The sequence below is a fragment of the Sodiomyces alcalophilus genome (genome assembly GCF_042370955.1).
Source record: "Sodiomyces alcalophilus JCM 7366 unplaced genomic scaffold ACRALscaffold_1, whole genome shotgun sequence".
Lineage (NCBI taxonomy): Eukaryota > Fungi > Ascomycota > Sordariomycetes > Glomerellales > Plectosphaerellaceae > Sodiomyces > Sodiomyces alcalophilus.
Genome location: NW_027263532.1, coordinates 765,333 through 787,255, shown reverse-complemented (window position 1 = coordinate 787,255; position 21,923 = coordinate 765,333). Strand labels below are relative to the sequence as shown.

The following is a 21,923-nucleotide window of genomic DNA, read 5'->3' as shown; positions in this document are numbered from 1 at the left end:
CTGTCGGCTAATAGTTGACGATGAAGCCAGAGGCGCAGATAAGGCAGAGATACCAGGCACGTAGATTGGGAGCGAAGAAGACGGACGGAGTAATAATTAGGTACTGAGGTGCGAAGGCAGGCGGCTGTCGCCAGGTTACGTACCTAGGTACCTCACAATCGCTAGATGGTCTGTGCACACACCACCCCCTTCTGTTGCTCGTATCTGAATAGCTTCGGAGTATTATTCTATGAATAAAAGGTACACACAGAAGAACTATGATGTCGTGCAAGACCCTATCCACAGGTAGTTTATCATCCAACATCTGCATATACGAAATCGGTATGCCAACACGCCATCTCCATGTCTTCAGGAACATCTACACAGTAAAACCTCCGCCAGCAAAAATACCACCGTTCAAGGTTACACCAGGATATTCCCTGTTTAATACATAGTGTCTCCAGCATTATATTGATGTATATTTATAGAAATTGCAGTCCTGTATCAGGCCCTGGACTACTCTCACACAGTCAAGTGTCGTCTACCCGTAGTACAGTAGCTGAGGGGAATCTTGTCTCTTGTTATTATCCCACCACTCGAGTAGGAGCCTAATATAGGAACGTGCACGGCAAGACCGGCCAAGAACAAAGAAGGTTACCCTGTTTTAGTCCACAAGTCTGCGCGGAACGCGGCAGACACACGTGGCTGTTTCTTCTTGACTTAATACTCCGCCTCCAATCCATCCTCATCGTCGGCGAGCGAGTCCGCTCCCACCTCCTCGTAGTCACGCTCCAGGGCAGCGAGGTCCTCGCGCGCCTCGGAGAATTCGCCCTCCTCCATGCCTTCGCCGACGTACCAGTGAACAAAGGCACGCTTTGAGTACATGAGGTCGAACTTGTGAGACAGCGCCGACCAGGCCTCGGCAATCGCGGTGGTGTTGGACAACATGCAGCTACAGCCATGTTAGCGTTTCTTTTTACTCATCTTGGTGAGGTCATGGAAAACTTACACAGCACGGCTGACCTTGGCCAGATCACCGTTGGGAACCATCTCGGGTGGCTGGTAGCAGATACCAAGCTTGAATCCGGTAGGACACCAATCAACAAACTGGATGGTCTGCTTCGTCTTGAGAGTCGCGACAGCCGCATGGGCATCATTGGGCACGACATCACCTCGGTACAACAAGCAGGTAGCCATGTACTTTCCGTTGCGGGGATCACACTTGACCATCTGGGCGTTGGGCTCAAAGCAGGACATGGTCATCTCCTGGACCGAGTTCGCCTCGTGCGCGGCCTTGGCAGCCGAGTGCATGGGAGCATATGCAACGAGGGGGAAGTGAATACGGGGGTAGGGGACCAGGTTGGTCTGGAACTCGTTGAGATCCACGTTCAGAGAGCCGTCAAATCGGAGGGATGCGGTAATCGACGAAACAACTGAATATCCCATGTTAGCAAGCACAAACGAACAGCCCGAAGTCTTGAGGATTGACCATACCCTGAGCAATCAAGCGGTTCAGGTTCTCGTAGTTGGGGCGCTCAAGGCCAAGGTTGCGACGGCAAATGTCGTAGATGGCCTCATTGTCGACCATGAAGGAGCAGTCAGAGTGCTCCAGGGTGGTGTGGGTGGTGAGGATGGAGTTGTAGGGTTCAACAACCGAAGTGGCCGTCTGAGGCGCGGGGTACACGCAGAACTCCAGCTTGCTCTTCTTGCCATAATCAACCGAGAGACGCTCCATCAGGAGGGCGCCGAAACCAGATCCAGTACCACCGCCGAACGAGTGGAAGACGAGGAAGCCCTGGAGGCCAACACAGTTGTCCGCAACGCGGCGAATCTTGTCCATGACCTGATCAATCATCTCCTTTCCTACAGTGTAGTGGCCGCGGGCATAGTTGTTCGAGGCGTCCTCCTTGCCCGTGATCATTTGTTCGGGGTGGAACAGGTTCCGGTAGGGCCCGGTGCGGACCTCGTCGACTACATTGGGCTCGAGATCGCAGTAGATGGCTCGAGGGACATACTTTCCCTGACCTATCAAGATGAAGAGTCTGGTTAGCCTGAGCCAGCACGTAAGAAGCATGAATGACACTCGTCTGATATTGCCGTAAATTTCGACGATGTATCACGTATGTATCCAGGTTGGGTCCCATACCTGTCTCAGAGAAGAAAGTGCTGAAACCGTGATCCGGATCGGCCTTCTTGCGCTCCTCGGTCAGGTAGCCATCGGGCTAGAGTGAAGAAAGTCGACGTCAGCAGAAGTACGATAGAAGGTCACGGCAGTTTAGACAAACCTGGATTCCATGCTCAAGGCAGTAGAGCTATTCATCGAAACAATAGTCAGCAAGGTGTTTCTGAAGCGAACCGAGGTAGAGAGGCGAGGCCAGGGCGAAAATTGTCGTTGGAATCAAGAGGCTCACCTCCCAGCACGAGTTGGCAATTTGGCAGCCAGCCTGTCCAACTATAGACCTCAAAGTCAGTACCTATGTTGCGAGATGGACGACTCTGAAAGCCGCACGCAACTGGACCGCGTGGTTGAGATGAAGAACATGGAGGGGATTCTGGATAAGGGCTGGCATGGATGGAACATACCGTTGATGCTAATAACTTCACGCATGGTGAATGACTGTCGTGTGCAGAGAGTTTTATTGTAAAGCAAGGAAATCCGGCTTGAAGGGAAGCTCGGGAGTATAACCTGGGGTAACTTGGGCCCTTGTGCACGACTCTATATCGCAGAAAGAATACTGCGAGAGAGCAAGTTGTCGGTGAGTTGGTAGGTATTTTGTTGGAGAGGATGATGCGAGTAGTTTCCGCCTAAGTAGGGAAGGCAGAGAGGGTGGAGACCGAATTTGACCGTCAGGGGTCTCCCTAAGAAAGCCCGTGCAAGCTGACCAATAAATACTAAATATTCTTGTATTTGTTGACCCTCGGCCCAAAGGGGAATAGCTCGCCAGGGGCAGTTGCCTGACTGTCGACACACACAGTATATACAGTACGACATACAGTACATTCACTGTACTTTAATTGGCACGGTAGGTACATCATCATCAACACGATAAGAGAGACGAGATGGATTTCAGATACCTCAAGTTCTCACCCTTGTGCCCATACAACTCCACTAATCAAGTATTCGACAATCTAGGTAGAATCTAATCGTCCCCCATATATACCACGAATCTGGTCGTTTAACAAGTGTATAGACGAGTCGACGGCGGCAAGCATGAAGGGAGTGGTATCTGTCCTCGTCTGGGTCCAGTGTCTCTGCGCCCTCGTAGAGACTGTCTGGGCCAACACAGAGAAGATCATTTTTCTCGGCCCAGAGGACACCAGCATGTCTTATAACTCTTCGACGCTGGACGATCTCCACCTAGACGTTCTCACCCCTGCGGCCAGATCTATTAGGCGACATATACCAGCGTCTTTCCCGACTACCGAGTCACCCTTTGGGACAACATCCTGGTTATTGCTTTACAACCTCACGGCGTCACGCCGCTACGAGGTGCGGGTGTGCTGGGCTGCGATAGTGAGTGGTGAAAACCGGTAAATTGCTAAATGATGATTCTGACCCGCCCATGAAGCAACCGACCCAGTTCCTACTTGACATCTACAAGCCAGGTGACGTCTGGGAGGACCCAGAGCTGGCCTCGTCCCTCGTCCAGTCAGGCCGGGGCCAGGAGGCTGTGTCAGACGACGGCCAAGAGCCACTTCCTTTCCAGCCTTACGACGGAGCAATGGGGTACCCCTCTGCTATATTCCTCCGTGTTCGCGCCGCCGCCGACTACTACTCGGAAGACGCGGCTCGCATGGCCCAAGTGGAGCCGCCTCTTGTCGACATTATTATGGACCCGTATGTACTCGGTATAATCCCAGAGTCACTGATGTCGACTGTGGCATACGTTATTGTCATCGCCGTATTGGCTATCTTGCTCTCGCGGCATATCGTCTCCCGGATACGGAGACTGATTGGCACCGACAAGACGTTTGAGCGAAACGCGACGGCTCAAAAGAAGACGAAATAGCTCACTCGCTTTGGGTCGCCAGACCTGGCCACCTATGACAGAAATCACCATGATCCTGATTTCCAGCATGCGGGATATTCTGCTAGACAGAGCATTGTCGTGAGAAGATAATTCACTAGAGCCACATGCAGTACCACGCAACTCCCCATCCGCAATATATGTGAAGAGATGCTAGCTGCTAGCCGGTGGAGAAAAAGGAAGCAATAAAGGCAGGAAGAAGTATGAGGCCATCCGCCGGATAATGGCACGGATCCACCCATGTCCACTGGTTTGCCGTGAGTGCTGACGAACGCAAGAGAAGACGATGTTCAGAACGGTATAGAATCGCATGTTTGTTTCGAAGAGCCGTTGCCGCTTCCCTCAGTATGGCGATCCATAGTTATGTCCACGGTGCTGAGGACCTGTCGGGAAGGAATGCTGGGCTCCCGGATAACCAACAGGAGCTCCGCCGCCGCCCGAGTAATGCGGGTTGTAGGAGCTCGGGGCACCATACTGCTGCTGTGAGACACCCGCTGGAGACGGCCCGCCGTATGACTGTGGATTCTGGCCATATGTCGGCATGGCTGGCCTTCCGGCTGATGATGACGGTGGCGGCATCTGCCCGTACGCCGGGTAGGTTTGTTGTGACGCGGGAGGTCTGTCGAAGGATGCGCCGTTCCCAGACGTTCCAGAAGCATGGGAATTGGAAAGGCGTTGCGCGCCCGTTTGGTTCGACTGCCGGGATTCATATGTAGAACCCCGCCCCATGCCGCTCGTGGAGGAAGAACTCGTCCCAGGCGGTTCGTAGGATACGGGGGGCGCCGGCCCCGTATATGGGCCCGTCCCTCCTGTGTTCGAGTAGCCAAAGCCGGATCCCTATCGCCATAGTCACGCGTCAGCTAGCAAGACACTAGGTAGAGAGTCGCAGGGAGAGTCATAACAAGACTCGGAGGGTGGTGAATGCTCACTCCTTGTGTCTGACTGCTGCTTCCACCGAACATGTTAGCCACGCCGCCCATGATAGATCCTGCTAGGCCGTGTTGCTGCTGCTGGCCCGAAACCGGGCCGCCGTGAAAGGTCCCGGGCTGGTCAGGCTTTGATCCCCCACCCGTATTGAGAAGACTTGAGGCCAAGGCGCCTCCAATCTTCCCCAGCGGATTTTTCCCTCCACCACCTCCACCACCTCCTCCCTGACCTCCGTAATTCCCGCCTCCCATGATGTGACCAGCAATATTTCCGAGGGGACTCTTTCCGGAGCTTCCTTGTCTTGAGTCTTTTCCTCCCATTAACATATTCATCGCCATACTCTGGTTTCGCACCATACCACGTTAGCGGAGCTGACTTGACGGCAGCGGATAAGCAGGGAATGACAGCGGTTCAGAAACAGGACACGGTAGACAGACATACCCCAAGCCCGCGGTCGCCGACCGGCCCATCACCGCCTCTTGTACTGGTGCCGTCCGGAGGCATAGGCGGGTTCACAGGTTCCATCGTACCGTCGGCGTGGCGAAGCGTCTGGCTCCCGTCGGGGTGAGTAATGAGTTCGTTCTGGGGAGGGACGCCATAAGGATGGTCCCCAACCGGGGCGGGCGTGCTGCCCGTCGGCGCAGCGTCCGTAGGGACATCCCATTGCGAGACGCCCGTCGATAGCTGGACATAGTAGTATTTCCTGCTCGCTCCATCCCACTGCGCGATCCAGCCTGGAGGGAGATGCGGCGGGGCGAACGTGGGGCCCTCGGCGCCCGGGGACGCTGGCCCGGTCATGGGATTTGGCAGCAGCTAGGGGGACTCCTGGGAAACTGGGTAAAAAAGGGAAGGGGTAGAGCTATTGCGCATAGGACGCAGTTTGGCGGATCCCGTAGTTGAAGCGCTGCCCGCCCACCTCTGGTCTTTTACGTCGAATATATACAAGACAACTTTCGAAAGTACCTAGATAGCGGGGACATCAGGAGAGGCTGACTGTGGCGCAGCCATCATTTCGCTGCCCTGTTGCGTGCCGGGCACGTGGCGTGAGATGTTGGTGTGGCTGAGGATTTAGCGGGAAGCCGGTTTCGGTCCCCCGACTTCTAAGGAAACGAGAGCACTCTCAGGCTACGAATAAACAGATAAGCCGAACTCTGCGCTTATAATCTACGTCCGTCGTATTTCCCCTCTTCTCTACAAGTGCGCGTATGCTTTTTGTCGCTGCTGGACGGACGGGCTGCTGGACGGCCGTCCGTCCAGCATGTGTGCCTAGCTTCAGCCGTCATGCCATCGCAACCAATCTGCTTGAAGAGCCACGCGGGCGGCCTCCCGAAAGGAGTACGAAATAGGAACGGCTGTAAGGGGATTGATCATCTCCAGGGGGTGGCTTCAAAATGTACGGATACGGAGGGGACTCTGCGTTGGAGTAGTACTTTTACTAAACAAGGAGGTAAGTAATGCCTACCTATTTACCTTACCTCTCACATATGCTATCAGTCAGATTGATCATTTCTGTCGGCCTCCATTGTCTCGTCACTGATTCACCATGTAGGCAAATGGCAAGGAATCACAACTTATCAGCATGGTTTGTATTCGTTGCACCGGAAGTGAAAGGGCCGTGTATGTCGCCCAGATGTTCTTAAGTTACATGGAAGAAAAGAAATCAAAAAACGGGAACCTAGACGCCAAAGCCCTACCGCCCTCAACTACCTTTGGTGAAATGCATCCGACTGTTGTTGTCGGCTTTAGGTGGCGAGCCAAACATTTGTTCCCTTTCCAGAAAGAAAGCAGATGAGCCTACTGCTTTTATAGGGGCAAGCAGCAAAGCATGTATGCCGAGGCCCGTCCCTTACAGGATCAGAAAACGGCGGGCACCTCCCCTCTTCCTGATCATGATGAGCGTCTCGCTCAGACCTGCCTCGCACGTGGTGCCGGCAGCCATTTGCATAAGCTGGGACCAGACACCCGAGGCGCAACGCTGAAAGTGAGTACCGCCAAGGCAGTTCCACTGGCCTTCGTTGGCGCAGGCCGTGCCTGGGTTCTGGGCACCATCTTGGACACCATCCTCGACGCCATCCTCAACGCCATCCTGGACGTCATCCTGGACGCCATCTTCGACACCATCCTCGACATCATCGCATGCTTCCTCCTCACCAGGAGAAGAAGTTGGCTGCGAGGGAGGAGCCGTGGTGGTCGGAATGGTGACAGTCGTCAGGGTGGAGAGCCGTTCCGCTGGAGGAGCCTCACTGGGAAGAGGAATGAAGACGCCGCCGGGACTAGAATGTGTTAGCGAGACGTTTGGAGGCAGTAAGGGATAGGGTACCCACAGAGAAGTTGTAGTCTTGGGGAGCTCGGGAACGGGCTGGTCTGGCTTGATAGCAGGCTGGTCGGGCTGAATGGTCGGAACGCCAGGGTTGGAGCCTTCGTCGGGGTTGGAGCGGTTGCCATCGCCGCCATTATCACCTCCGCTATTGCCGCCTCCGCTTCCACCTCCGCAGCTGCCCAGGGGAGGCGTGGTCGCAGAGCCTGCAACGGTGACATCGGGACCGGGATTGGGGAACTCCACGTCAGTACCCTCGGTGGTGGAGCAGCCGTTTCCGACATTGGCAATCATAATCTCGGGGCGGCCCGCGAGCGAAGAGGTGGAAGTGCCACTGCCCTGGATGGAGACGACGGCGCAGTTCATGTACATCTCGCGATTGCCGATCTGGTTGAACCAGGTCCAGGCGAAGATGGCATTATCCGCGGAGGGAGCATCGGCGGGGATGGTAAAGTCATAGCTAGACGTTCCCGCGGGAGGGCAGCCACCGATGTAGCTGTGAATGACGCTGAAGGTGTTGCCTCCGTCGAAAGAAAGAGAGGCCTGGCAGCTTCCGCCATTGTGATGGGCACCGCCGGTGATGGTCATGTTGTACGTCTGGCCAGCCTCATAAGAGGTCACTGGCAGCGCGGCGTCAGAGCCAAGAAGGCTGAGACTGCCTTTGCAGGGAAAGTCGCTGCCAGATGCGCTGAGGGGGGAAGTCATGCTGTAGTCAATATCGCCACCAGCAAAAGGGTTGTACTTGGAGCGAAGTGGAGGTGGCCACGAAATCTCCATGTGCGAGGAGACGAGACCAGCGTGGAGGAAGGCCACAGCGGCCGTCTTCCAAGTGATTCGGACCATGATGAAGTGATGGAGTACCGTGAGGTTGCAGCTGTAGCTGTGAGTCTTGGTTGTTGTTGATGTTAAAGTCGGTTTGCTTGGCTATCAGAAAGCCTCTGGGTGTCGCAGTTGATGTGCTTTGTGGTTTTGTCTCTTGTTTGAGATGGAAGTGAGGGAACGATAACTGGAGTGAGTGCACTCGAGTTGGCAGTAATTTATAGTGATCCTGGGTTCGTGAGCCGGCTCGTAGAACTCGAGAGATCAAAACGATTGACGATGTGACAATACAATTGTCCAGGCAGCAGGAGCGAAATAAAGAGGAAGGAGTGAGATGACACTCTAGCTGTTCCGGCAGCCGTGAAAGATTTTGGCGATGTGGAGTGGTGATAGAAGAGAACAGAACCTGCTGAGACAAAACAGAAGGCCAGGAAAGGAGTGAACCAGCCTTGTGTAGAAAAGGAAGGAAGAAGACCTGAAGCTGAACAGGAACCCTGAGAGGGAAATTTTGCACTGCAAGAACAGAACAGGCTCCTCGTTCAAGGTAGGTACGCCATCGACGGTCTTATATCCTCCTTAGGGAAACGGGAATTTCGTGTGGAGGTAGAGAAGTATCCTGGAAAAAGGAGGGGTGGACCCTTGGGTAGGAGTTGAACCTGGGCAAGGCAGGTACGATAGCCAACCACCTGCCCACACCAGTGACTGTCGAATCTCATGATTATTTCTACTTGTCCTCTTATGGCTCGTAGGTTGATGGAAAAGAATACAAGTGGCGGGAAGCATACCTACCCTTGCCGACCTTGTATGTGCACTATCATTCGGCATCACACCCTGTCCTGGGAGTCCATATTTTTTCTCTTCGTCTACAACGTACTGCAGCCACTCACTCCTCTAAGAGAAGGTCTTGGCCCAAGGAACCGAGGACCCTGTACCAATGAATGGGGTCGACATTACATGTAAAGACACCCTTTTCAATAAAGACAGGGACGGTCAACTGAAAGGATGTCCTATCCATGTTCAATTCCTACATTGTTGTGTTCTTTCCTTCTCTTGCACAAAGACAAGGCCAGCAAGTCACACAGTACCACATAATGAGAAGGCCTTCCTTTGACGTTCAGACGATTTCATGGAGAATTGCCATGCCATAGAATCGGCACAGGGTATTCAAGTCCGAGAAAGAGAACAAGAAGAGAACACCACGGGTCCTGCTGGTCACTTCTGCCAACTGGGAGGCAGGAGGGTGTTTCAAGTCGATCAGGGATTCAGGGGTCGTTGCAGCGGCTTGCCGACGAATTGGATATCGCAGCCGTCTTTCTACGGCGCCAATCCGGGGGGCAGGTGGGGCATGAATTCCCACGCTGACCTCGAACTGGAATGGCCCGAAACGTGCTGTGAATTCCTGAATTCCTGAATTCTTGAACGAGGTTGGAAGGCAGGGACTCTTGGGCCAATCAACGGTATCGCGTACCTGCCAGGTAAAACTACCTTGTACCTGATTCGCACGCGGAAGCCATCTCACCCCACATGCTCGATTCGCCGACTCCAGTTAATTACGAAGTACCCGCCCGACACTTTAACCTCTAAAACCACGCAGTGCCAATGTGATGAGATGATCAACATCTGCGAAGAGTCTGGACCAGGAGAGGCATGTTCATCATAAGGTACCCTACCCTACCACCTATCGTGGGTTATGTTGTTGTTGTTGTCACCTTGCCACGACGTTCAACTCGAACAGCCTAATTAGGTCCATTTTGACCCAACCCATTCCTAGCTGTGCGGAATCAGACCTCAGCCGCTTTTGCCTCCATCGGCAGTGTCCTCCTACCTCACGCCAGTCCTCCCCTCGCGCACACTCAAACATGAAATTGGGTGTCGTAGTAGCGAGCTATTGTAGAACGAAGGTTTCCTACTTGGCCTTGCCCACCCTCTTATGAAATTCCATTCTCACCACCCATGTGACTTACCAAGTATACTGAGTAAAGAAAGCGTCTTACAGACCCATTTGCCGTCTTAGGGCCGCTGCCTCGGCCAGCAACCAACCGACGATTTTCGAGTTCATGCCAACCGCACAAGATGCCCCAGATAACTCGTCTATAGACGTGACACTCACTGACAGGCTTCACCGGATGGGGGAGAACGGATAACGCCGCTTCTCGGATTTGAACGGGTCCGTGATCCTGGGCCATTCTCATCTATGCGGGCAATAGTCAAGTGGCAGCCACAATTCCTCGAGAGATGATGCAGCGGGGATAACACATATTCGCCGTCTTGACTTGCAGTGGGCACTTCCTGTTCCAAGATTCTCACTATCGGTGCGGTAACAGGCTATTCGATTTGTCCTGATTGCATCCTCGCCTCTCGCCTGAACCCAAGCTGCTCAGCATTGTCAAACTAATACCTTCTCCACCCTGTGCGCGACACCTCGAAAACTACTGCGTTGACTGATATATCTATCGGCCGATACTGAGACTTGAATGGGGCTTACACGCTATTATCCTGGGCCCCTTCCCCTTCTCTCCTACGGGGAGCCTGGACACGATTTTGCAGCTCAGTACCCAGCCTTGCGAACGCCAGCCGTGAGAGCTCCCACCCCATCAATCTCCATGCGTATCCTCGCAGCCAGGCCTACGCATGGGGAGAAACATCATGGAGCGAACGTCCTCTTTAAAAGCCCCCGGCACTGGGATATGGCTTATCTGTCCTGAACACATTGAGCGCCGTGCGTGTTCAAGCCATGAATAGCGAGAGGCACGGAGTGGGAGAGGGAGTGAGGCGAGCCTTTCGGTCACGTGATTCGAGTCCTTTGCGTTGGTCCGTTGACAGTAGCTCAACTGCCGTCGGCCGGGCCATCTGATGGGCGACTTTGGGCGTTTGCCTGATGAGCTCCTTGTTGTTGTCCGTGTCCCCCAAAAGTTTTGCCACCGTAGTTATTGTTTCCATTTCGATGCTGCTGGCCATATGAGTGCATTTGCTGAGGGCTAGACCCATACGGTTGTGGCGCCGCCGCACCATAACCTCGTCCGCTTCCTGTAGTGCCCCAGAATCATCAGTCTCGTGTTGCATCGGATCGTACATGTGAGCGAATCACACCAGGTTTCATATACCTTTGAAGGGCAACGCACCTTGGCCGCCTGGCTGCTGGGGAACAAAGACAGGCTGTTGATATTGCAGGCTAGGACTCATGCCGTAGACAGCCTGCCCCTGTTGAGATCCCTGGTGGGACATCATGGGCGCGGCGGGTCTGCCCGGGCTGGGATATCCGTTGGATCCAGGTATCGTTTGAGAGGGGGGTGCAGTGGGAGGAACGAATTGCGCATGCGTGCCATACATCGGCAGCTGCGGTGAAGGAACCATGCCCTGCGCATGGATGAACTGCGGCTGCATCATCATCGGTCCAGCCACATGCCCAGGCTGTTGCTGGATATATGGTTGATGGGTGTTGGAGAAGCTCCGGAATTGGCTCATCTGCGGAGTGCCGGGGCTCATATAAGGCTGCATTACAGGTTGATTAAAGGGAACCTGCGCTGGGGAGCTCGCGGCTGGGCCGTACGTCATTGGAACCTGTGCCAACCTCGGAGATGCAAAAGACTGGGCAGAATTCGAATGCATCATCCGATGATCGTCCGCATTGTTATATGCGGCGTGTGACGTGTGGCTATGTTGAGTGTGCATCGGCATTGAAGGCAAGTTTGGAGATTGACGGGGTGCCGAACCATGCGGACCTTGCAAGTGCAGTGGTAATTGATAATGATGGGGTACGTTGGAACCAACGTGGGGCGGGTTGGGAGCGGCCGATGGTGTGGCGAACGACTGCTGTTCCAAGAACTCCTTGTAAGTCAGACGCATCGTCGAGTCCGGCTTTTCAGCCTCCTCTTGGAATTGACGCCATGTCGGAAGGGTATCGTAGGATGGCCTCAGATTGCCATTATCCTCCCAGTTCCGCCCCTGAGGCGGCTGGCACATCTTGATATGAGCAAGGATGAAGCACTTCTTGGCGTCGATGGCCTTGGTCTTGCGGCGGATCAGCTGCCCAGCCGGGCCGGTATGCGGGGACGAGTCTGCTGCATTATTATTCCCGCCAGCGGAAGGAGGACTAGAAGTCGTGCTGGGTTGGGCGCTATTCGGGTTGAAAGAGGAGGCGTATGGGTTGGGTCTAAACTCGTGGCTGTTCGGATTGAGCTTCGCACTCATATGTCCCGGGACACCACTGAGTCGGCGCCCAAACTGTAGATCCGCCCCGCTGTTTGCCGGGCCCGTCGGCGGCACACGCATCTCATGAGCACCCATCTGCTGCTGGGGATGGGGTGGCTGGGGATGAGGAGGCGGTTGTGACATCTTCTGTTGTTCCACGTTGCGCAAACGTTGACCTAGAGTCTGACGACCCTGCTGGGTAAGATGTTGCCCCGGACGGTCGTTTCTGTAAGGTCCGTTAGGATGAGACGAAGGGGCATATGGCTGGCGCACATTCGCGTGGCGAGTTGCTGGCCCTGGGGAATTTGCAAATTGAGAACCAGCAGTTCGGGTAACACCTCGACTGTCCGGTGCGACCTGCGTCACGGGGCTGGCAGCTGTCGTAGCTGGCTTGGCTGTGTTCTCCTTGGGGTTGGGGTTCTTGGTTTTCGCAGAAGCATCGGCCGCCCTCCTTCGCGCCACTTCTTCCGCATTTTGAAGGGCTTTCGCTTGGATTTCCTTCTGTTTGGCAGGGTCTTTCGTAATGATGGAGATCAAGTCAGTCGGCACAGGCGTTGAGAGCTTGAAGCCCTGTGCAAATTTCTTCAACTCGGTTAACTTGACTTCCTTGTCCGCCTTGGCCTTGTTCGTTCGGATCTTGTCTGCAGTCTGGCGCTGTTGGCTCGCAAATGATTTAAACGAGTTGAGGACATCGCGCTCCACCGTCAGCGCGGCACTGGGAACGCCCTCTTTAACTTGCGGGGACATGACGCGGCTTGATGTCGCTGAAGGTCGCGAAGACGTGGACTTGTCCGGTAATTTCCCACCCAATGTGTTCGTGCTGGATACTTCCGCGGACATGGGTGCAGACGGCACGTTTGTCTCGGTCTTTGGCGCGACCTGCTTTGAAAGCTTCGTTTCGGCAGATGGTTCCGCCGCCTCGGCAGCACCGAGCTTCGGTGCAGAAGCAGGTGTCTTTGTCTCTTCGGTCTTGACCGGGGACTGTTTTTTAGCCGGGGCCCGCATCTGCGACGAGATGATAGCCGGGTCTACAGGTGCCCCAGCGACCGTAGTTTGGGCTGAGGGAGCCCGCTTTGCAGGAGGCGTATATTTGTCTTCGCGACTTGGGAGAGAGGGGATGTCCTGTCGCCGAACCCCGCTATATCTATGTGGAAATAGTCAGCATGCGTCTCATGGTAGCGTTGAAAACCGCTTGAAGTACTTCTCTTCTTCGTCATCGCCCCGGCCGTCTCCTACAACGTGGTCCATGATGCGCTCCTCCGCTACATGAGCGGTTGTTGGGAGGCTACGTTCTATCTCTCTGGCTTTCCTTTCAGCAGCGGCCATGCGATCTCGATATTGCGGATGATTCTTGTCGATTGTGGTTGTGTAGATGCTCTCGTCATAATCCGTCTTGATGCCAAATCGCCGTTCGTTTTCAGCAAACTGATCCCAAGGACCACTGTTGCTCGAACTCTCTAGGCTGCCGTCGATTTCATCTGTCGAGTCAGGAACCCAGGGCTTCAGAGTGCGCTCAGCACCAAAACGGCTGTTTGAAATGGCAGCATCGGTCCTGAAGCCACCTCTTGGGCCTGAACAATAGATTAGCAGATGTTGACCCGTTCCCGCGCCAGGGCACCCACCATTTTGCCCCTTATTATCCGTTCTGCCCATCATGCCCAAGTCCTTTTTCGGGGGTGGCATGTCAGACGGTATGTGTCGGTTGTTGCATAAGATGTCGAATGGCTTGTCGGTGTTATTCCTTCAGTCTAGGAACTGGGGAACGGGGAAAGTGGACCGAGAAACCCAGGTCGGGAAGAGCTTCAAGATGGCCTGATTAAGAATCCAAGTCAACTACCAGAATCAGCCACTGCGTTGCAGATAGTCCGACTATCGAGACAGCTATAAGTAAACTTTACGGCGTCCAGATTTGCCGCTGAGATTCAAGCACAATATCGCAAATCCCCAAACCCCACACGAGAACAGCCCCGAATCATAGAGTTACTAACCTCGAAGAACTCAATAGTTCGTACGCCTTGATGGGGAGTTTGACGCCACAACTGCCAAGCACCAAAATGTAGACCACGCACAGTGATTGCTGGTACCGAGTAGAAGATAATCAACTCGCACTGGATATGACGCCAGGTGACCAGATTGTTTGTCTGGAGTCGAGACTACTGCAGTCAGTATATATTGTATTGCGGTTGTCGAATACAGGAGCTGTCGAAGGAGCTTGTGCAACGAAAGGCAATAGGTGGGATATTGGAAGACATGAAAGGGCGGGGTGTCCGGCATTGACTCGAGGCTGGAATAAATAATGCGGCGAAGTTCAGCACCTACCTGCCTTCTGCAGAGCTTAATTAAGACGTTCGGGCATGCGGTGCAGCGTATTGCCCATGGGGATCGCAGAGAATGGGAATGGGTGAGGTTCAGAGACACAGAATGTAGTATTGGAAAATCTGACAGGGGAAGATGTGTGGTGGTTTGGGGTTTGTTAGCAACGACGCCTCGTTCTCATGTACAGCGCAAGGACAGCCGATTGGAAGGAGGTACCACCAAAATAGCGAGCTCTGGTTGATCACCTGGCGCCGATTTCTGTTACTTCATGGGTTTCAGGCAGGGAGTACCCCAAAACTGGCAAGAAGCATAAACTGCATCACATTACCAGGTTTATGGATATATCGGTGTGGACTGTTTAGCGGAAGAAGCGGAATGATAATTGGCTGAAAGCTCGTTTTAGTACTCCGTACAGGCGTTTTCGTGTCATCGAGACTCCCGCGAAGCATTATCCATGTATCCCATATACGATATCACCAAGTTCATTTGGTAGGTACTGTATTGGTGGCTAAGTGTTGCGTGTAAAGTCGTGGGTGTTGAATATCTACCTATAATGTACCTACTTGGGTACAGACAGTCTAAGCAAAAATCCCGAGAACTTTCCGTGGGTGGTGGAGATTCGTCGTATCCTTTACGGTGACACTTTACCTCGTCACATTTCCTTGATGTACCGTTCGAGTACCCAGGCATGTACAACGACATCGGATTCATACCCCCCCTCAGTATTTTCGCCCATTCCAACTTTCTACGCCCCAAAAAAAACTATAAGACTGATAGTTCTTCCACTACTCATGATCACCCCTCGGTACAATGGTTAATGAGTCTAACATTTTGCCGGCTTCAATGTTCAGGTATGCGACACCGCTTTGCCGAGTCGTAGGTAGCTGAGCTTCTTTCTTCGTAGCCCCGTACTTGCTCCAGAAGTCCCACTTCTTGGTGTCCTGGAATAAGAGCTTGATCAGCGAATAAAACACCCCTCGCATGACGTACTGCGGAACAAGCATTGCAGCTGAATGCAGTTCAGCCGATTATTCCAAGATGCCGGGTACTGCTTCGCTCCACTATAACTTCTTTGGCCATAGAGGGCCATGCTAGTGTTCCGGGATACCGAACAGTATCCACGGTGCGTCTCGTCGCCTATATTGGGCCATTGAGGTTGGAGAGGTGGTTAGTAGCCGGAAGGCAGGAGAGTGTACGAGTGTAGATATGGATGTTACTATTCCAGACACGAGGGGATGGAAGTTGATGGCCAATGTGAGTTGTCAGTTTGTAATATACGAATAACCTGGGAAGCCCAGTAGAGCATATGGACTTGAATTGAAACCCGCAAAGGGTCGCAGGAAAAGCTTCGGATTCTACTACAAATGGAAGGCGATGCTGCCACGTGCGATCGACTATTGGTACATGGTTCCTTGTCCCGATTTAGCACCTAGCTCGGTTGGTTATACCTGGAGACCGAGCTCCTCCGCATATGGCAAAACGTGCAGGTCGCCAACTACACCCACACTAGCCTTGCCCTTCAGGAGATTCTGCGTGGCCTGTTACATTGTCGAGTCAGTGGAAATGTCCAAATGGGCCTGGGAGGTGTAGATAACTCACGGTCTTGAGCTTGTCAACGGTCACGGTGTCGAGGGGCTTGATGGACTCCATGATCTCAATTGGCTTGCCGGTATGAAGAGCGCTGGATCCTGCAAGAAGCATGCTTGCATTGCGACCCTCGCTCGCCTCGAGAACGTCAAACTTGGCCTTGGCAATGGCCTTGGCCAGGTCCTCCTTGCTAACGTTTCCTTGGGAAACGGCCTTCAATGCCTTGACAGTCTCTTCCGCAGCCTTCCGGACAGACAAGGCAGGTCCACTCAGCTGAACGGTGAAGAGACCAGCATCGGAGTACGACAGGCTAGCGGTAGATGCCGATAGGCCAGAGAGACCTCCAAGAGTGCGGGACAGCAAGCTAAAGCCGGGCGACCACTTGATGCTGGACTTGCCGCCGAGAAGCGCGGCAAGGACGGCGACCTCGGGCGACGGGGTTCCGTAGCTCGAGCCAGGGAATGCGATGACCACGGAATTGCCGGCCGTGTGGTTAACACGGGATTCACCACCGTAGTACTTGGAGGGTGTGGTGTTGAGTCCCAGGGAAGTGGACGAGGAGGCAGGCGACGCCTTGAAGAACTGCTCAACCCATTTCGAGACTTCGGCGCTAGAAGCACCGTCAGCGACGATGGTGATGTTGGGTTTGGCGAGCGCGGCTCCGGCGTATTCGGCGATGGACGACTCATTGAGGTATGGCTGAGTCGGCATGGATGGGGTCAGGTTCAGAGGGGATCCAAGACCATGGTGGAAGGCGACGGCGTGGGCAGCGTCGAGGGCCAGGGCAGCGGGATTGGATGCCGCGACGGCCTGCTTGGCCTTGAGCACTTCCTGAACCTCCTCGTTATACTCGTGGGCTGGGATAAAACGTCTCAGCTGGGCGTGTTCAAACATGTTTTATTGCCCGCAAAAGACTCACTTGTGTACTTGGTCTGCGAAGCAACCTCGCCCAGTAGTTCGACATAGTAAGGAAGGTCTGTGCGAAGGAAGCTCGACTCGATCATCAAGGCCTCCCGAGTATGATAGGAAGCCAATTGACCTCCAAGGAGTTCGGATTCGCGAACAATTCGCAGGCCAGAACGCTTTTCGGTTGTCTACACAGAATTGCCATGGTTAGCCTGAGGATTACCTGGGGGCGTCATCAGTCTTACCTTGAAGGAGAAGGACTCAAGGCCCGCAGCCAGTCCAGGGAGCGGTTCATATCTCGTCCCAGCCTTGGCCACCACGGCCAATTTGGCCGTCGGGCCACGGGAGTCACGAGCGACAACCTTCACGCCGCCGACATCCGAGAGCTCGTACGAGCCAGAAGGGGAGGAGGTAGCCAGGCCACGAGCAAGTTGGGTTCGAGCATGGCCTGGTTGGCGAAGGGCCAGCTGTGCGGCCCGCGGGAAGGATGTTCGCGAAATCATGTTGTGAGAGCGGATGCTCGGAATTGGCGATGTACGTTCGTGGACCGAGGTCGTGATAGCTAGATTCGAAGAATATGCCCGTCGTCCCGATCAATTTTCGAGAGACGACATTTCGCTTCCATCCAATCATAACGACACAATTAGCCACTCCACAGATCACGTGATTTCGAACATTGAGAGAGTGGTACCCATCTATCCGAGCCCCCGGGTAAGTAGGTATCCGTAGATACATATGCAGTTACCTGGTAGAGTACCTAAGCACCTCGCATTGGTCTGCTTGAAGTACAGACGTGAAGTGAAGCCCATGCCCCGCCATCATGCTTCCGAGTCACAAGCAGCGTCCTATTATTAGTATATTTCTCGACGCCTGGGGAAAAAAAGTCGAGACGCAAACACCTCTCTAACTCCCCATACGTTACTGTCTCTGGCAATATCAATTGCTCACAGAAAATTGTGAATCCATTTCAATGGTCCATCGGTAGCTTTTGTGGCAACTCTGGAGATAGTGAGAGCGTCTCTAGAGGGGATCTCTTTCCATCCGCGCAAACAAGGATACCTTCTCGTCGACCTCCACCATGGTAGTTGTCAGTAACACACCTATAATGACCACGTTCGCTGAACACCGGGTTTCTAACATGCGCGCTTCAGACCAAGCATGCTGCCGAGCTTTGCGCTCACCTTGTGAACGACATGCTTGGCGAACTCCCTGCGGTTCGTCCTGATCACAGCTGTTTTTTTCTGCTTTGCCTTGCTAACATATACATGTGTTCACAGAGAATTTTGGCAGTATTATTTAGCAAAGGAAGATTGACGCTTGTACAGCTTGTACAACATACCTCACTGCCTCCCCGAGAAGTGCGCCATGGGCTAGCAGTCCTTATACAACAAAATCTACTGTATCACTATTCGAGCCGAGAGTCTCCCATCACGAGCTACGAAGCCAACGCGAATGCCTGTTATAACCTTGTTCGTTCGGGGAGGGTTGTGGAAATGGTGGGGAATGAATTCGGTCCCGCGGAGCAAGATGTATTCAAGACTTTGCTGCAGCTTGGCCATGCGCGAGTATCCGATCTCGTCCAGGCCTTTGGGTATTCGCAAGAAGGTGAAAATGGAACCAACGGCCAGCATATCAACGGTGGAGGACGGACTGGGGCCGGCCCGTCCCGTCACATTCAATCAGCCGAAGAGCTATATGCCATTCTCTGCCGGCTCGTTATCGGGGGGGTCATTGACCAGGTTGGCCCCAAGACGTTCAGAAGCCCCGACGACGTGCTTCGTGAGATACAAGAGGACACGATAAAGACTGCTACGGGAGAGAAGACGAGCGCAAAAGCCAAAGCAGCCTTGCAACAGTTGGCGTTGCAGCGGTTCCAGACAGCTTGTGACGAGAGCCAAAAGTTGAAGCGGCAGCTTGAACACACCGTCCCTTTTCCTGCGAAACGACGGAAGGTGACCAATGGATCACATGTCAATGGCCCTCTCGGAGGAAAAAGATACAGTGAAGCACTTCCCGTGAGTTTCCGTCTCTTCTTGCGTCCCACTAGTGAGGTCCTACTAACGGCATTGTAGCCCAACTGTGTCCTCAAGGTCAACTTTGAAAAGTGTCTTGTTGACCTGCGGAACCAAACGCTAGCCCGGTATGCGTCGGAAAGTCTAGGGGTTATCACAGGACAAGTATACCACACCGCTCTCCGGCTACTGTCCGACAAAGTTGCCCGGTGCCGGGAGGATCCGAGGGTGGACGCCGAGCTCCATGGTAGCGGCGGTGCTGATGATGATGACGACGACGACGACGAGACCGGCGGTCGCAAATCCAAGCAACAGATTACCGTTATGTCCACTCAGATCTTCGACGCTCTGGATCCCTCGCTCAGCGTCACCGCCGGCATTGGAAAAGTCCCTAGAGATAAGATTAATTACCGCAACGCCGAGAAGGTGCGAAAAGAGCCAAAAACGGCCTCGATTGACTCCGATGATGAATCGGAAATCGAGGATGTGAGCCAACCGGTCCGGGGGATGGCCAGTGACGAGGATTCTGACGTTGAGGATGTGAGGTCTTCGGCGCGGAGACCGGGACGGTTGGAAGGCGAGGAGGCAAAGGTCGCATTCGACGAAGATTCAGATTCTCGGGGCCGTCGCTTCGAAAGCATGCGGCAGCATCTCCTTCTTCTAGCGGAAAGCCAAGAAGGTTTTCTCCGCCATTGCGGCACTCAGGGCCGAGGCCAATGGACGGTGGATTTCAAGCCGCTCATGGATCGGCTCAGGCAGATGGAGACGGAAGCCATCATCGAGCAGACCTTCGGGCGGCACGGTCTGAGATTGACACGTATCCTCCGGAGCAAGGGGAAGTTGGATGAGAGGACATTGCCTTCGCTGGCCCTCATGAAGAAACAAGATGTGCAGGGGAAAATGCTGGCTTTGCAAATGGCCGGCTTTGTCGACGTTCAAGAAGTACCTCGCGACAACAACCGAACGGCGAACCGCACCATGTTCTTCTGGTTCTTTGACGAAAGCAGGGTCAGGAATCAGCTACTAGACGACGTATACAAGACTATGCTTCGATGTCTACAGACGTTGGATGTGCAGAGGTATCGAGAGCGAAACATTCTTTCGTTCGTGGATCGGAAGGATGTCAAGGGAAAGGAGGAGGAAGTGATGACTACGGAACATTACGACAAGTATAGCCACTTCTTGGAGCTGCAGAGCAAGCTTCTGGGGCATGTGATGAGATTAGATGATCTCGTCTGTGTGTTCAAGGACTTCTAATGGATGACCTTGGGGTGAAGTTGATCGGGGCGCATGTGAGGCCAACACACATCCTATATATACCATTAGTACTCTGATGCCGTGACGGGGGATTACCGTCCATTTACTTTGGGCCACACCAGGTACTATTAGAGATGCATTAATATCCACCTATAAACCCATCGCCTGTTTCCCATGCGTTCCGTCACCTATATCAGGATCCATGGACCACCTGCGCTTGACGTAATACCTTGCCGTGTGTCCCTCTCCGCCGACCTCCCTGCTTCGCGTCGCAGTTCGTATCCTAATGTCTGGACAGTCAGGAGTTAAGCTGGCGTCTTTCTCGTGCATTAACCTTCCAACAACTACTCTCTTATCCAATTCAACCGTGACCGGTTTTTTTGACGTGATCTTATTCTTTCTGTTTCTTTTTTTCTTTTTTTCTGTTGGACATAGTAATAGATGGTTACTCTACTACGTAGGATGAGGTCTCGTTGTTAGACTAAGATAGATGGAAATTACTTCTCATCGGGGAGACAGACCCATCCTATATCGTAGCAAACTACGAAGCGCGGTGCCTAAAAGCTTCCTTCTTCATTATCTCGCCCATTCTTGTATTGGTGTTCCTAGGACAGCCATAGCATACCCGTGCCACATCCTGTTTTTCGGGAGTTCGTTCCTGACCGGTCCTTCTATACTCGTGGTTGGCAGAGAAAACAGAAGGGCAGTTGAATCATAAGTCTTGTTCGCCTACATTATACAACGAATACGTCCGCTCCTATTAGTTATTCGCTTCAATCGATAAAGCACGCCTGCGGTTACTCTGTTTATCTGAAGCAAGTGGTGGTGTCTTATATTATCGATTGTCTTTTTATATCGAGTGTCTTTTTATTATATCGAGTGTCTTTTTACTGCCCAGCTCCAGGCGACTCCAAACGGTGGGGCGTGGCCTTGCCAGCCGCATCTGCCTTCGTATGTATTACAGGGGTTCTTCTTCCGACCATTTCCGACCCTTTGGTCAAACTCGTGAAATACCTAAGGTACTTTATTGTTTTAGGGACTCTCTAGGGAGACCTCACATTTCCATAGACAGACCTCACACGTGACATTTTTATAGGGCCATGACAAAGCCGTAAAGCCGCTTAAGTACCGCACCTCTTTTTATGTACACTCGATATTCCCCAAAGTCAGTGATTTTTTAAGGCATAAGCAGCCTAAAACTGGCCCTTAAGTCATCTAGTACAGGGAAGAAAAGGGGCATAGGAATAATAGTACTTACTTCGTACAGTACTATGGCCGGGCACCGCGGGAATAATCTAATGGGAAAATGTCCCTGCAAATGGAAATGTTAAGTACAGGTATCTACTCAAGCTGTACATACAAATTGTATGGGATACTTGGGAAGTTTCACGGCTTTGTCATGGCCCCACAAAATCCCACGAAGAAGTCACGTGTGAGGTCTGTCTATGGAAATGTGAGGTCTCCCTAGAGAGTCCCTTTTATTATGTACATACGCATCTCTGGTTCCGGAAAAACCCGACGGCATTGATTAGATAATATTTCATTAAGCAACGATAAGAGATATCATTCAGGTACATCCAATCA

At 53.1% G+C, this 21,923-nt stretch overlaps 7 protein-coding genes across 7 annotated transcripts; 2 read left to right on the top strand and 5 right to left on the bottom strand.

Moving 5' to 3' along the window:
• Positions 1-417: 417 nt before the first annotated feature.
• On the bottom strand, positions 418-2,819 carry ACRALDRAFT_1039302 (uncharacterized protein). Its single transcript, XM_071015130.1, has 7 exons — positions 2,563-2,819; positions 2,391-2,431; positions 2,265-2,291; positions 2,126-2,201; positions 1,474-2,004; positions 989-1,412; positions 418-931 (listed from the first exon to the last, which is right to left on the bottom strand). Exons 1-7 carry the CDS (start codon positions 2,585-2,587, stop codon positions 700-702), a joined length of 1,356 nt encoding a protein of 451 aa, XP_070878546.1. The 5' UTR covers positions 2,588-2,819; the 3' UTR covers positions 418-699.
• Positions 2,820-3,190: 371 nt separating this feature from the next.
• On the top strand, positions 3,191-3,989 carry ACRALDRAFT_2023707 (uncharacterized protein; the record flags this gene model as incomplete). The annotated part of the gene is made up of 2 exons (XM_071020151.1): positions 3,191-3,493; positions 3,549-3,989. The coding sequence occupies 2 exons, from the start codon at positions 3,191-3,193 to the stop codon at positions 3,987-3,989; spliced, it is 744 nt and encodes a 247-aa protein (XP_070878545.1).
• Positions 3,990-4,349: 360 nt separating this feature from the next.
• ACRALDRAFT_2038382 (uncharacterized protein) lies at positions 4,350-5,732 on the bottom strand (the record flags this gene model as incomplete). The annotated part of the gene is made up of 3 exons (XM_071020871.1): positions 4,350-4,844; positions 4,937-5,275; positions 5,376-5,732. 3 exons carry the CDS (start codon positions 5,730-5,732, stop codon positions 4,350-4,352), a joined length of 1,191 nt encoding a protein of 396 aa, XP_070878544.1.
• A 765-nt stretch (positions 5,733-6,497) lies between these two features.
• Positions 6,498-8,640, bottom strand: ACRALDRAFT_1060424 (uncharacterized protein). Its single transcript, XM_071016232.1, has 2 exons — positions 7,259-8,640; positions 6,498-7,207 (listed from the first exon to the last, which is right to left on the bottom strand). Exons 1-2 carry the CDS (start codon positions 8,092-8,094, stop codon positions 6,781-6,783), a joined length of 1,263 nt encoding a protein of 420 aa, XP_070878543.1. The 5' UTR covers positions 8,095-8,640; the 3' UTR covers positions 6,498-6,780.
• A 2,257-nt stretch (positions 8,641-10,897) lies between these two features.
• Positions 10,898-13,944, bottom strand: ACRALDRAFT_2038380 (uncharacterized protein; the record flags this gene model as incomplete). Its single annotated transcript, XM_071020870.1, has 4 exons — positions 10,898-11,097; positions 11,175-13,405; positions 13,463-13,832; positions 13,884-13,944. The coding sequence occupies 4 exons, from the start codon at positions 13,942-13,944 to the stop codon at positions 10,898-10,900; spliced, it is 2,862 nt and encodes a 953-aa protein (XP_070878542.1).
• A 1,716-nt stretch (positions 13,945-15,660) lies between these two features.
• Positions 15,661-17,665, bottom strand: ACRALDRAFT_1047100 (uncharacterized protein). Its single transcript, XM_071015481.1, has 4 exons — positions 17,316-17,665; positions 17,084-17,258; positions 16,177-17,021; positions 15,661-16,115 (listed from the first exon to the last, which is right to left on the bottom strand). Exons 1-4 carry the CDS (start codon positions 17,571-17,573, stop codon positions 16,020-16,022), a joined length of 1,374 nt encoding a protein of 457 aa, XP_070878541.1. The 5' UTR covers positions 17,574-17,665; the 3' UTR covers positions 15,661-16,019.
• Positions 17,666-17,900: 235 nt separating this feature from the next.
• On the top strand, positions 17,901-20,500 carry ACRALDRAFT_1039309 (uncharacterized protein). Its single transcript, XM_071015131.1, has 4 exons — positions 17,901-18,157; positions 18,222-18,284; positions 18,348-19,085; positions 19,143-20,500. The coding sequence occupies exons 1-4, from the start codon at positions 18,149-18,151 to the stop codon at positions 20,337-20,339; spliced, it is 2,007 nt and encodes a 668-aa protein (XP_070878540.1). The 5' UTR covers positions 17,901-18,148; the 3' UTR covers positions 20,340-20,500.
• Positions 20,501-21,923: the final 1,423 nt, after the last annotated feature.

Excerpts from the sequence above, each read along its gene's own strand:
- ACRALDRAFT_1047100 (XM_071015481.1), bottom strand. The coding sequence starts at position 17,573 with ATGATTTCGCGAACATCCTTCCCGCGGGCCGCACAGCTGGCCCTTCGC. Across the intron at positions 17,259-17,315 it reads TTGAGTCCTTCTCCTTCAAG|ACAACCGAAAAGCGTTCTGG; the intron begins GTAAGACTGATG and ends AATTCTGTGTAG. Across the intron at positions 17,022-17,083 it reads TTCGCAGACCAAGTACACAA|CCCACGAGTATAACGAGGAG; the intron begins GTGAGTCTTTTG and ends GTTTTATCCCAG.
- ACRALDRAFT_1060424 (XM_071016232.1), bottom strand. The coding sequence starts at position 8,094 with ATGGTCCGAATCACTTGGAAGACGGCCGCTGTGGCCTTCCTCCACGCT. Across the intron at positions 7,208-7,258 it reads CCCAAGACTACAACTTCTCT|TCCCGGCGGCGTCTTCATTC; the intron begins GTGGGTACCCTA and ends AACACATTCTAG.
- ACRALDRAFT_1039309 (XM_071015131.1), top strand. Across the intron at positions 18,285-18,347 it reads TGCTTGGCGAACTCCCTGCG|AGAATTTTGGCAGTATTATT; the intron begins GTTCGTCCTGAT and ends ATGTGTTCACAG. Across the intron at positions 19,086-19,142 it reads GATACAGTGAAGCACTTCCC|CCCAACTGTGTCCTCAAGGT; the intron begins GTGAGTTTCCGT and ends ACGGCATTGTAG.
- ACRALDRAFT_1039302 (XM_071015130.1), bottom strand. The coding sequence starts at position 2,587 with ATGCGTGAAGTTATTAGCATCAACG. Across the intron at positions 2,292-2,390 it reads TTGCCAACTCGTGCTGGGAG|CTCTACTGCCTTGAGCATGG; the intron begins GTGAGCCTCTTG and ends TTCGATGAATAG. Across the intron at positions 1,413-1,473 it reads GAACCGCTTGATTGCTCAGG|TTGTTTCGTCGATTACCGCA; the intron begins GTATGGTCAATC and ends TGGGATATTCAG.